Genomic DNA, 14111 nt, shown 5'->3' with positions numbered 1-14111 from the left:
ATAAGCTCATTTCATGAGCAATGGTGCAACTTGGAAGAGACTGTATCGTCAATCAAATGTATTTAACTGTTACTTCTGTATTTCACTTTTGGAAGACATTTGTTAAATATTAATGACTGCATTTAAAATTGTAATAATGCAATGCGATGTCATGGTTGCCTGAAGAGAATGAGAAATTCGAGTACTTCAACTGTTCATCATTGAATGTAAAAATCAGAATATCTGTGAGTTTTTTTGTTTAATTAAAGATGTTCCTTCCTTTTCAAAGCAGTATACTATCTGCACTTTGGATACTCTCTGCATTGTTGGGATTCAGATTAATTAGAAATTAGTCTGGGGTTTTGACTTAATGCTTTATAAAATTATTGCTCGATTATTTATCAGTTCGTAAAAATGATTATGTCGTAATAAGATATTAATCTCTGTTGGAGAATAAGGAGGAGGGACAACTTTCTGTAAATTATAAATGTGCAATAAAACGTTTCTAATTGCTTTAATATGTATCAAGTTACCAGTAAATTATTTGTAGGTGCTGAAAAACTAATAACAGAGAGTAGCTTTTAATTATAGTAAATTCTTGAATTCGAGCACCGACTATCTCCATTATTATTAATGCCATCTTCATCTTAACGTTACAAGATTCAGTAAACTGTTGAAGAATACAGCCATGTAAAAAATTAGGATACCACTCTATATGTTTAAACAGATCTACATTTTTAATTTCTAGTTTAATGCTGATGCTGCTGGCAGACGGCTGTGCTGAGCACTAGGATGCATCCAGGTTCAAAATTTCTAAGACAGCAGTATAGAAGAATAAGGTGAAGCAGGAGACACTGGGAAATGACCAGAAACCAGCCAGGTAAAGAGCAGAAGTGACTTTATAATGCCAGAGATGACCAGCAACTTATCTGACAGTTTGTCATGAATCGTATCAGGCTCCTAAAAGCAGGACTGAAGTCCCATAAAGCAAGGAAGAAGCCCTTCATTAATGAGAAACAGAACCAGGCTGCAGTTTGCAAATATATATATATATATAGCTTTGAATGCCTCACTGGACCATATTGTGTCCTTTTGAACTTCACGTAGTGTAGTCATACCTCACAATGATAGCCAGTTCATCACGTCTGTAGAATAGCTAAAGTCTCATGTCATGGAAGGGCAAGCAAAACCATCTTTGCTAAAATAAATCATTGTAGCTTTTGTATGATTTCCCTGCAGGATCTTGAGTAGCAGGATGACATCATTCTTTTCAGTCCAGGTGCATGCAAGGTGATGTTACCACTGACCTTTGATAGGGTTGGGGTTGGGGTTCTGATGACTGACTTTCTGTTCCACGGAGCCCATTCATTCGTCTTTCTGCTGCTTTTCCAGTACAGGATCATGGGATGGAGCCTGGAATGTATCCCAAAAATACAGGGTACCAGGTAGGGGGGCATCCAGAATGGCATGGCCATCCACACACTGAGCTAATCACACACTGGGCATTTAGGAGTTACCAATCTGCCAGACTGTATGATTTGGATGGGTGGAGGACATCTGAATGTCTTTACTCAGCTACAAGTACAGAGGGTCACACTGCACTAGTATCTAAAACAAAACTTGCTGTACTTGATGACCTTGTGATGGCCCATCATCCATCCCTGGAGAAAGTGGTGAAAGTCTCTCCAGGCAAAGGCAAACATCTCACGCCACTCAGGCTCCAGTCCCGCGACATCCAGCCCCTCCCCCAGGACAGCCCTCAGCTCCATAAAATAGTAATCCAACAATGGGGGCACCTATACATATGAATGGGCGGAAAGGCATGCAGGTAAGAGAAGGCCAAACAAGTCAGGTTTATGTGTATAGCACGATTCAAACACAAGACTATTCAAAGTTCTTTACAAAGGCAAAAGAGCACATTTAAATAAAATACATTAAAATCACATTTAAAAGAAAATGATAATAATATATAATAATAAAATTACATTAAAAAACTAAAATCAGACAAACAGTTAACTGAAAATAAGTTATATTGTAGTGATAATGTATGACTCAGCCCGGCAACAGGCATCCGGCAATCTTCACCTTGCGTAGATGAGACAGTTCAATGTCCCTGCCGCCAGGGGGAGCCGAGTCCCGGGGAAACACTGCGTGCTTCACGACAGTGACAAAGCAATAATAATAACAATAATAATAATAATAATAATAATAATAATAATAATAATTACTATTATTATTATTATTATTTTGTTTGTTTATCACCTTATTCTGATTGCAGAATGATGAACTTGGGAAAGGAGTCAGTCTGTTGTTAAATTTCTCGTCATTTACGCGTTTTTCTTTGCAGTATTTCTCATTTAGAATCTTCGCAAGCCATTCATCACGCACAATGACAGAAGGCAGATGCTGTCCTTCACTGGGTGACGTAGTTGCGTTTTCCCGGCACCTCGCGAGTTTCGCTTAGCACAGGATCTTAATATACGTTTCATAATGAAGCTATCCGGGAACCAGTCTGTACTTTAAGAACCGCTGTGTGTAAAGTGTATTAAAGACTGTCTATTGCAGTCTATGTGCGAATAAAGTACTGTAACCTCGTGTTGATTGGTTGTTTTTTGCATGCATTTCCGTAGGTGTGAAATACGAGGCTGAAGTTGACTCCTTATTCGCAGCTCTGTATTCGGATTTTCCGGTCCACCTTAAATGCTGCGCAGTCGAATGCAATGACGCGATTGCGCCTGTAGGGGGGATTTAGCGAGGCTTACCTCCAGAACTTCATTTGGCTTTCGATTCGTATTAACTGATCACGATTCTACTGAATTGTTACCACTTTGAGGAAAGTACATATCTGGGCAGTTTCGGTAATTGTATGTGTGTATTCTATGAGAAAATGAGACAAACGCAAACGTATTTCCACTCCCAGTCAGGCCCGGATATCAGGCAATATTGTTCAATTATTGATAGATGGAGAACTGCCTGATAAGCCTGCTTGTACAGTTAGAAAAAAATAATGTAACTGTTTTATTAAGTTTATTAACTGTTTATTCTTTGCTTTGCATATTTCTGTTTGACCCTAAAGCAGGGACAGATTATGGGTTGTGTGGGCCCCTGGGCAAAACGTTCGTGAGCCTCCCCACCACCAGCAGCACCACCACCACAACCACCACAATTCAAGAGCCCTTGGCAGCCAAACGCCCTCCCTATAGGATCAGGGGCCCTTGTAGGCAGAGGATCAAAGAATGTAGGCCCTCTAAAATAGACAAACGAAAATACATTGTTGATAAGCATTGCAAATTGTTTTGGGCTAGGGGCCCCACGGGCCCCCTGCACCCCAAGGGCCCCTGGGCAGTGGCCCCGCTGGCCTGGTCCGTAATCCGTCCCTGCCCTAAAGTAGTCCTGGCATCAGAATGTTTACTGCTACCTTTTCTGATCTGGAGACAGATTGTACCAATAAACGGTAAATTCATATTTGTGCAAAATATCTGCGGCTTCCAATTCCCATTCTAATATTAACCTAATAGTAAACCTATATTTTATAAGACAACATGCATCCATGAATTGTTGAATTGGGCTTTGGGGATTGTTTCTCCTGATATTGTTCACATAGATTAATTAGATTGATATGTCATTTAATGCGCCATCGAATTTTCATTGACCATTTTTGTTAAATATTTTGAATGTAATTTAAGGTTTCTCTCTCTGTTTGCCTTGCACAGGTGAACAGTTATGCGCCTGGCCGGGGGAAAAGGTTGAAATCCCTTGTCGAAATGAAAGAGACCTACAAAAAGAAGTGAAATGGAGTTATTATAGAAACAACGCAAAATTCTTTTTAACCTCCAGCGGTACAGATGGAGTGAAGAAACGCGACACAAACTTTCAAAGCCAAGTCAGACTTTCACATGACAATTCACTTGTTATTGAGGGTATGACAAGAGAGAATGAGGGGAATTACTCGTGTGAACTGTGCAGGAAAGACGATCGGTGCTTAGTAACAAACGCTTCCCTGTTATTGTTAAAAGGTAAGAGGTATACGGAGATGAAACGAATGTCAACTCACTACATGTTGATCAGATTTCACGCTTTTAACTTTAATTACTCACTGTAGAGACATATCTGGTGAACAAAACGAAGGCGATCGCAGCGCCGGGCGGTGTTTTTACTCATTCCTGTCCAACCGAAGAGACAGATAAGATGGACAGCCCATCCACTGTGAAGTGGACGTCTGAATCAATTGGAAAACCGGTCATAACTTTTACCCTCCATGGTCGGTCTGCTGCGAAAAAACCGAAAGACGGCAAGATGCTGTCAAACGGATCTATTTATTTGCCTGATGTTGACAGCAGTGATGCTGGGAACTACAGCTGCTGGGTACAGAGAAGTCCGTGTCACTGGATCCGCCTGCTGACTGTTAACTTGTACGTTCGGTCAGGTAAGGAGAATTTATTACATAATCTGGGAAATATTCTTAATCCTTTGTGCTTGGGGATCATATCAACTGAAAACTTGTAGAATGAGGCGTGCTAATATGACCCATGGCGTGACTCAGTTAAGTCAAATCAGTTGCAGATCCAAGGTCGACCTTTATTCCAAGGTTAATTTTGAGTTTTGTGAACGGTTTGCTGACTATGGCCTTCAATTTCTGTCCATGATCTTCCCCGTGGTAGGAAGCCTTGTGGAAAATATGAACCATGGGGGTTTGGGTCAAACTACTGAATCTTGGAACCAAGATGCCCATGGTAAGGATAAATCTCACCAGCATCCACAGTATAGTTAAGGCAAAAGACTGTGATGATCAAGATTATAGTAGGGGCCTGTATCATAACATGAGATTTGTTGGTAAGTCAGATTTAAGGTACCCCAGTTTAAAATGACTTTATCTTTGTTTGTTGACATTTAGCCCAGACTACCTTTAATCCAATCAGTTGGTTGCAAACCCAAAAATCCAGCTTTGTGATGCAGGCCCCAGATTCCAGATTGCAGTACACAGAAAGGGAAAGACCAGCCAACCCACTTTTATTAAAGACAGGTCTTCTGGCCTAACCCAGTCCGACTGATGTACTTTCAAATGCTAATGACTGGCATGCTAAACATTCATTCAATGAACTCTCTGTGGAATTGGAATATCTGAGGTCACGTGTGAATCATCTAGTGTAGAGAAACATATTTAAAGCTGTTTTCTCTCAAGGTTGTAGGCAATTTATTCAAACTCTTCAATTTTCTGCAGGGTGGCAAGAAAAAAAAGACTCCAGCCGTGAAATGTGAGTGATGTCTGGCACTTTGGTCACCTCTCTGCTTGCACTGTTACTTCTCTGCATGGTTCTCCACTGTAGATGTAGAAGATCTGCAGGTGAGACACAAAATGTTGCACAGTGACACAGTGATGGGGTCTCTGGGAATGTAAATAGCAGACATGTCTCCCTTTTCTGGCCTGTGAGACATTAAAACAGGTTTCTGTCCTTTTTTTATCATTTTGCAGATATTTCAGCTAATAAGCACTTCAATCAAGAGTGGAAACACAGAAAGTTCCAGACTAGAGGTACATTAACAGCCTTATTCACCAGTAACCTCCCAGACAGCATGTGATTTCATGCTTACGGCATAGATAATGCTGTAATATATTATACACAGCTTTTTTGACTCTATATGACTAATTATTACATTACAGCTGCTGTCTCACTTCCACTTATGATGCTTTTTACGTTATTACTGTGTACATTTTTTATTATTTCCTTCTGTTATTCTACAGGTTAGTGAAGCTGAATGTGAAGTAAAACCTGAACAGATCTGTATTCATGAAAGTAAGAGCATTTGCATATATATCGTTTGCTGAAGACCCCACCAGAATCCGCTTCTGGGAAACAGGGTTCGTGGCGAAGGGACAAGATCATCCCACACAAGTCCTCTCGTTCCTTACTGGATGAAAAGTCCATCTTGAGACGAAAAGTCCATTGTGTTGAGAAGATGGATCTTCTTCCTTCACCTGGAGAGCCTTGTGTATCTCATTAACATGAGACACACTTCACGGCCAAAAGCATGTGGCAGCCCTATTACTTGAGGAATTGAAGAGCAAATTTCCAAAAGTCACTCCTTTGATTTCTTGTTGTATTTGAGACGACAGCACAGGATTTGGAAGCCAAAGTCACTCGGCCCTTATGTCGTCCAATAACGGGCTTTCATTAAATTTCACAGTCCACAGAAGTGGTACTTATTTACCAACTTATCCCAGTCATGTATCCCCGTAATAAACCGTATTAAGAACTTTCTTGAACCTTTCATACTACAACCATACTTAGAGTTGGATGTGCACCCATTGGATGTGGACCCATTGGATGTGCATCATTAAAATTGTCACATACCTATTAATAATAGGAGCAACAGTGAAATGTAAAAAACATTGCATTTGTTGTGTTTAGCACCACTGTTGACTCTCAAGGGCTTTTATTGTACATTTTGTAGGCTGAACAACAGTACTAGATGCAAGGGTGTTGTGTTAATTACCTGCATTTTATGTGAACGTAATTCTCTGCTCGTTTGCAGAGTTCGTATGGAAATTGTACACCAAATAATATGCAGACTCTTTCTTGCTGTCCTTCTTGAACGAAACAGCTACTAAACGCATTTCTTATTAAACCAGAAATAGCAGTTAGTATCATTTTCATCCAACATACCCATAACTGAACTGTGTGTTTGATGCTTATACTATAAACTTTGGTTTTTGTTATCAAGTTTGCCAGAAAGAAGTGGTGTTGAAAATGATCTTGACACTGCTGTTGGTGTGAAGAAGCAAACGCGTTAACCTCAAGCAGCGGTGTAACTGTCATTGTATACTATAGTCATTGTATAATACAGTCATTGTATACTATATTGTAGGCCCAACAGCAGACTAGATATCTTTTAACATCTCTGTCTTAAAAAGCTGATGGTGGAACATTCAATGTTCGTTTGTTTTTTTTTTTTTGCGTGACAAAACTAAAACATTGCAAGACTGTTTCTTTAGAACAGTTCCACACATCTGATGTTCTGATATTTACATAATCCATAAGACCATTAAATATGATGTTCGTCATCAGCTAATATAAAAACACCTGTACATTGCAGTGAATCAGTACATTTCTTCCAGAAATGTACATCTTTGAGAACACAAATGAACGGTGGAGGCCACTTGGTGGGTTTATCTGTAAGGTTTGATGACAGGGCAGCTCATTGGCTGAGTGGGTACATCAGCTGGTACAAACCTCCACATGGGTATCCTGCTTCTGCTCTCTTTGTGTGGAGTTTGCACATTCTCTCCTTGTTGCACAGGTTTCCATGGTAAATATGTGGCTAGTGATTCATTTGCCTCCTATCCAGGGTGGGCCCTAGTCTTGCCTATGCTGTCTGGAATAGACTTTAGCTGACCCCCCACCATGACTGTAACCACAATAAACAGTTGATAGATGGATGATTGATGACTTAATTTTGACTATAACTCCCCCTGTAAACGCTAATCATTCAGTGTCTTATTTATAGTGTGACAATGTACGGCCAGATCAGCAATGTAATATGGGAAGAACATGGGACAGTCTTCTAATCGTATTTTAATTTAATTTTATGACAATCACTTTTTGCCTATACTATCTGATAAAATCACTTTTTGCCTATACTATCAGATTCAGAATACTTTATTGGTCCCTGAGGAAATTATGTGGGTTCAATTGCTCCCAGACAGTAAGAAGATAAGTAACAAGTTAAATACAAATAATACAAATTTACAATACCAGAATTACGAATGGACAAATATTACAATAACCAAAGATACAAATGGGCCTAATTACAAATGAAACTCAATACACAAACAATATTATATATAATAATATATCATATAAACAATACACAAACAATATTCTAATATGCAACATAAATTACCTATACATGGGGTTGAGTTGAGGTATATACTTTGAAGTACAGTGTGATATGATACTCCTGCTTATGTGGAGATGTTGTACAGACAGATAAGCCACAAGCAGGAATGATTTCCTGTGCCGTTCAGTGGTGCATTTTGGGTAATCTTAGCCTCTCACTGAACGTGCTCCTGTGACTGGCCAGCACATCATGGAGTGGGCGGGAGATATTGTCCGGCATTGTCCTTAGCTTGGACAACATCCACCTCTCCGACAGCATCTTCAGAGAGTCCAGCTCCATTCCCACAATGTTACCGGCCTCGCGAATCAGTTTGTTGAGTCTGCTGGTATTCGCTACCCTCAGCCTGCTGCCCCAGCGTGCAACAGCGTAGAGTCTGGCACTGGCCACAACAGACTCATAGAAAATCCTGAACATTGTCAGACAGATGTTAAAGTACCTCGGCCTCCTCAGAAAATAGAGGCTCTGGCCCTTTTTGTACAGTGACGTTGTGTTTTTAACCCGGTCCAGTTTATTGTCACGTACTCCGAGGTATTTGTTGTCCTCCACTATGTACACATCAACCCCCCAGGATTGAAACCGGGGCCACTGGTTTTCTGGTCCTCCTTAAAGTCTACAATCAATTCCTTTGTCGTTCTCACGTTCAGCTGCAGATGATTCTGCTCGCACCACGTAACAAAGGAATCCACCGCAGCCCGGTACTCCGTCTCACAAACAGCATTAATGTACGTACCCCCGTTAAATTCTATACGTGCAAATTAGCCGATACAGTCTCACAGACTGATTTTTTACGCTGCCCTTCGCGTCTGCCCAAGTCGCCCTTACCTAACTTCGCCAATGGGTGGCGTAGTTGTGTTTCCGGGGCATCTCGCAAGCTTCAGTGACTAACAGCCGCGCAGAACTGGTGCGTGTGAAACAGTTACTTGCAACCGTTTGAGATTGTTGGATGACATTAACAGGTAAGCCCTTATGGACATTAAATAGGCTTATAAGTAGGCTAATTAAACAAATCTTGTCAGCGTCTACTAGAATAATCTCTAATGGATTTTTTATTTGATCACAGTAGTATATGTCGTTTTTTTCTTGACGACTATGCAATGGTAAGCTGATGAGTTTGCTTTGATGTTCGGCATCACATTCCACTAAAAAATTACAATAACGACATATAAACACACGAAAAGGTATTCATTTTATACAACTTATTTGTTCTATCGAGTACAGATGTATGTTTGCAGAAGACAGGAAGTCATGATTTTCGCTCTCTGCGCCCATGTTTAGTACTGAAATTGCCTAATGAATAACTGGAAATGCGTGTTAGCTGGTGTAAAACAATGTTGTTTTCAAAATATTTTAATTACGTGTGGAGTATGTGACATATTTGACTTTTTTAACAAGAAATCTCTGACGCTTGTATGAATAAAAAATGAGAATTGATCTTTTCTTTTAGCATATTTCTGTCGGACGAGTACAGTCTTCTCATGTGTTCAATGTTCCGGCTGTCAATATGCTACCCTTTCTGATCTGGATCCAGATTTTATCAATAAACGGTAAGTAACTCAAAATGTATTCATTGATGAGACTTCTAAGCAATTACGTAAGTCTCTCTGGCTATGAGGACGTCTGCCAAATACCATAAATGTAATGTAAATGTCAGGTCTGATTTGTGCAAAATATTGGCGAAAAAGAACCAAATTTCGGTCCCCATATTAATAAAATGGATCAATGAATTGTTAAACTGGGGCGCTGGATTTATTTCTCTTGAGTTTATTAATATTTCAACACCACTAATTACGGGTATGTATACACTATTATTAAAGAACACTAAACATTGTGATTTGTCGTGAACATTAACATAATATTGACATTTATTTCATTATTTAACGCACCAAAACGTTATCACATAATCGTAACTTGGGTTAGAAATTCATCTTGATAATATACTTATAACGTTTTCCGGAAAGGAAACAAGTATGCTAAATAAAATACAACTGAGATGTTTCATTTATGTGCATTTAGGCTACTCGATGTCGCAGGCTTAACTTTCTACTTTTAATTGTCCGTTTTTATTAAACATTCTTAATGTAATTTAAGGTTTCTCTTTCTGTTTGCCCTGCACAGCTGAACAGTTATGCGCTCGGCCGGGGGAAAAAGTTGAAATCCCTTGTCGAAATGAAAGAAAACTGCCAAAAGTGAAATGGAGTTATTATACAAAGGGCGCGAAGTTCCTTTTAACCTCCAGCGGTGCAGATGGAGTGAAGAAACACAACGCAGACTTTCAAAGCCAATTTAGACTTACACATGACAATTCACTTGTTATTGAGGGTATGACAAGAGAGTATGAGGGGAATTACTCGTGTGAACTGTGCAAGAAAGACGATCGGTGCGAAGTAACAAACGCTTCCCTGTTATTGTTAAAAGGTAAGAGGTATACGGAGATGAAACGAATGTCAACTCACTACATGTTGATCGGATTTCACGCTTTTAACTTTAATTACTCACTGTAGAGACATATCTGGTGAACAAAACGAAGGCGATCGCAGCGCCGGGCGGTGTTTTTACTCATTCTTGTCCAACCGAAGAGACAGATAAGATGGACAGCCCATCCACTGTGAAGTGGACGTCTGAATCAATTGGAAAACCGGTCATAACTTTCACCCTCCATGGTCGGTCTGCTGCGAAAAAACCGAAAGACGGCAAGATGCTGTCAAACGGATCTATTTATTTGTCTGATGTTGACAGCAGTGATGCTGGGAACTACAGCTGCTGGGTACAGAGAGGTCCGTGTCACTGGATCCGCCTGCTGACCGTTAACTTGTACGTTCGGTCAGGTAAGGAGAACTTATTACATAATCTGGGAAATATTCTTAAATTAAAGGGAATAATAGACCATGATTCAGCCCAAGACCTGTAATATCAGTAGTTTGTCAAAAAAGTAGCGTATTTTGTCCTCCATATCCGAAAATTGGCAGATATCTGGCATTTTACTTCTCTAGATAATGCAGTCACTTTGTTTTTCCAATAACTATTTTTTTTTTGCACCAGGAGAAATTTTAACCGATCTAACAGAGATGTATAATAATAACAACATAATTCTGCTTATTAATTAACTGATTTTAAAATGCATCTGAGAGCGCCATCTTTTGTTCCTCTACATCAGCCTAAACTGGGAAGATTCTTATGTACTTATTTTTTAATCCTTTGTGCTTGGGGATCGTATCAACTGAAAACTTGTAGAATGAGGCATGTTAATATAACCCATGGCATGACTCAGTTAAGTCAAATCAGTTTCAGATCCAAGGTCGACCTTTATTCCAAGGTTAATTTTGAGTTTTGTGAACGGTTTGCTGACTATGGCCTTCAATTTCTGTCCATGATCTTCCCCGTGGTAGGAAGCCTCGTGGAAAATGTGAACCATGGGGGTTTGGGCCAAACTACTGAATCTTGGAACCAAGATGCCCATGGTAAGGATAAATCTCACCAGCATCCACAGTGGATGGGTGTAGATCAGTATTTCCCAACCCAGTCCTCGGGGAACCCCGGACAGTCCACGTTTTTGCTTCCTCTGAGCTCCCAGCGCACCTGTACCAGGTATTCAGTGTTACTGATTGGTTGGGAGCTGGGAGGGAGCAAAATCGTGGAGTGTCTGGGGTTCCCTGAGGACTGGGTTGGGAAACACTGGTGTAGATTACACCAGATCTTCAAAATGATTCCGGTTTTTAGTATTTAGTATGACAGCTCTGTCAGACACCTAGTCATGCATTGTGTAATGATGGGGCTTCATTCTGAGAAATGAGTTGTTAGGGGATTTCGCCGTTGTGCGAAAATCATACTTATCTAGACCTAGGTGGTATAACCTTCTACAAACTTAGGCTGTACAGAATAGCCTAAATAATGACAAACAGTAAGTATAGTAAATACATAAACCAGTCACATGGTTATTTATCATCATTATCAAGTATTATATAGTGTACATAATTGTTTGTGCTATACGGACGCTCCTCTACTTACGAACTTTCAGACATACAAACGAAGAGGACTGTAAGTCCAAATTGTGTTCATTGGGCTCCCGTTTCCTGTCCGCAACATAATTTTTTTTTTCTGCGCGCCATTTCCACCTAGTATGACCATCTGGCCGCTACTCCCGCCGCGCAGCAGCGTAGTGTGCGTACGCCCAGCATCCTAGTTCTTTGTACTTGTGGATACCATTAAATGATGCTGAATAACGACTTATGAACATTTCAAGTTACGAACAGCCGTCACGGGTGCCCGGAATGTATCTCATTCGTAAGTAGAGGAACGTCTGTACTTGTATAAGTTATTTACATCAGCATCACCACAAACAGCTGAGTGATGCGTTGCTCTATGACATCAGTAGGCGACAGGAATTCTTACATTATATTGTAATCGTATGGGATCACTGTGGTATATGCAGTCCATCGTATACCCAAACGTTGTTATCCGATACATGACTGTACTTTCAAATGCTAATCATTAGCATGCTAAACATTCATTCTAGGAACTGCATGTGGATTCTATGTGGATTAGGAATATCTGAGATCACATTCGAATCATCCGGTGTAGAGAGACATATTTAAAGATGATTTATTCAGAACTCTTCCATTTTCTGCAGAGCCGCAAGATAAAAAAGACTCCAGCCATAAAATGGTGGTTATTTCTGCCACTTTGGTCACCTCTCTGCTTGCACTGCTACTTCTCTGCATGGTTCTCCACTGTAGATGTAGAAGATCTGCAGGTGAGACACAAAATGTTGCACAGTGACACAGTGATGGGGTCTCTGGGAATGTAAATAGCATACATGTCTCCCTTTTCTGGCCTGTAACACTTTAAAACAGGTGCCCGTCTTTCTTATTTTGCAGAGATTACCTCACCTAATGAGCAACTACATCCAGAGCCGAGCCACAGGAGCACAGAAAGCTCCAGGTCAGAGGTATATTAGCAGAGTCTTATTCACTAGAGACTCCTCTCCTAGTGTGTAATTCCATATGGTGCAGATACTATAATCCTGAGAATCTGATACACAATATTATTAACTCTATTTACTAATTATTGCATGCTGCTGCTGTATCACTATTATTAAGGCTGTTGATACTTTTTTATTACTGTTTTAATTTCATTGCTGCCTTATTCTTTTTCACAGATGAATGAAACTGAATATCATGTCTATTCTGTGCTGAACGTAACAAAACCGGAAGAGTACTGTGTCATCGAAAGCCAGGACACTTGCGTTTATAGTTTAATCAAGACCACACCAGCATGCACTTCTGGAAATTAGGTTTGAGAGTGGCTTTCGGTAAAGGCGCAAAGTCGTCAGATACGAGGACCTGCCATTTCTTATCTTCTCTGGGTTCCATGTAAACCAAGATGAAGATGAGATATGAACTGGGGAAGTTAACAGATTGAACGATAAACATCATAAACAGATTGTTTGCTTTGTGGTGAAGTACAAATTATTTTTAAACTTGGAAAATATGAACTTTTATTACGCTTTAATGCAAGACCATACTTAGGGCTGGATAAAGACGGTAATAATGTGCAACCATTGTAATGTGCAGCCATTGTGATGTGCAGCCATTGTGATGTGCAGCCATAGTAATGTGCACCCATTGGAGCTATTAACGTCACCACATACTTAGTGGTATCAGCAGAGGTGACAGTGAAGTATCATAAACATTGCAGCTGTTGTTTTTATCACCGCTGTTGTTTTTATCACCACTGTTGACTCTCATGAGCTTCTGTTGTATATTCTGCAGGCTGCACGGCAGTGAAGATGCTGGTGTGTTTTGGTGTTAATTACCTGCATTTTATGTCAACTTAATGCGCTGCTCATTTGCACTTAGTCTATATGGAGGGAATCCAGCAAATAAATAATTTAATTTAAATGCTAAGACGATGTGCAGGATCTTTCTTACTGTCCTTCATGAACGAATCAAAGAATAATCTTTATTTATTTTAGACCGGAAACAGCCGTTAGTGGCATTTTCATGTAACATAACCATAACTGAACTATGTATTTGGTGTCATGAGCAAATTTGTCAGAAAAATAAGCAGCACTGTATCGATAATAAGATTTATACTGCTGTTGATGTGAAGCAGCGAAGCGTTAACCTTAGTGGTCTCACCGTCATTATAATACTATGATGTAAACCAAACAATAGACTAAATGTCTTTTAACTGTAATATAAGAGCCTCATTAACACCTCTGTCTTAAAAAGATG

At 39.9% G+C, this 14111-nt stretch overlaps 1 protein-coding gene and 1 long non-coding RNA gene across 4 annotated transcripts; one reads left to right on the top strand and one right to left on the bottom strand.

Moving 5' to 3' along the window:
- Positions 1 to 862: 862 nt before the first annotated feature.
- On the bottom strand, positions 863 to 2521 carry LOC125749254 (uncharacterized). Its single transcript, XR_007399817.1, has 2 exons — positions 2065 to 2521; positions 863 to 1775 (listed from the first exon to the last, which is right to left on the bottom strand). It is a non-coding gene; the product is annotated as an uncharacterized LOC125749254 (long non-coding RNA).
- A 1449-nt stretch (positions 2522 to 3970) lies between these two features.
- LOC125749313 (uncharacterized) lies at positions 3971 to 13781 on the top strand. Of its 3 annotated transcripts, none has more exons than XM_049026434.1 (8): positions 8593 to 8834; positions 9323 to 9422; positions 9994 to 10293; positions 10380 to 10703; positions 11265 to 11336; positions 12506 to 12628; positions 12753 to 12816; positions 13034 to 13781. In XM_049026434.1, the coding sequence occupies exons 2-8, from the start codon at positions 9380 to 9382 to the stop codon at positions 13035 to 13037; spliced, it is 930 nt and encodes a 309-aa protein (XP_048882391.1). In that variant the 5' UTR covers positions 8593 to 8834; positions 9323 to 9379; the 3' UTR covers positions 13038 to 13781. The 3 variants fall into 3 exon arrangements, with proteins under 3 accessions (XP_048882392.1, XP_048882391.1, XP_048882390.1); XM_049026433.1 differs by having other exon boundaries at positions 12753 to 12823; XM_049026435.1 differs by lacking the exons at positions 8593 to 8834; positions 9323 to 9422; positions 9994 to 10293 and adding an exon at positions 3971 to 3995 and having other exon boundaries at positions 12753 to 12823.
- The last annotated feature ends 330 nt before the right edge of the window (positions 13782 to 14111 follow it).

The sequence above is a fragment of the Brienomyrus brachyistius genome, chromosome 9 (genome assembly GCF_023856365.1).
Source record: "Brienomyrus brachyistius isolate T26 chromosome 9, BBRACH_0.4, whole genome shotgun sequence".
In the NCBI taxonomy this organism is placed as follows: domain Eukaryota; kingdom Metazoa; phylum Chordata; class Actinopteri; order Osteoglossiformes; family Mormyridae; genus Brienomyrus; species Brienomyrus brachyistius.
Note: the sequence above shows the minus strand (reverse complement) of the source record. Positions and strands in the feature narration are given on the sequence as shown.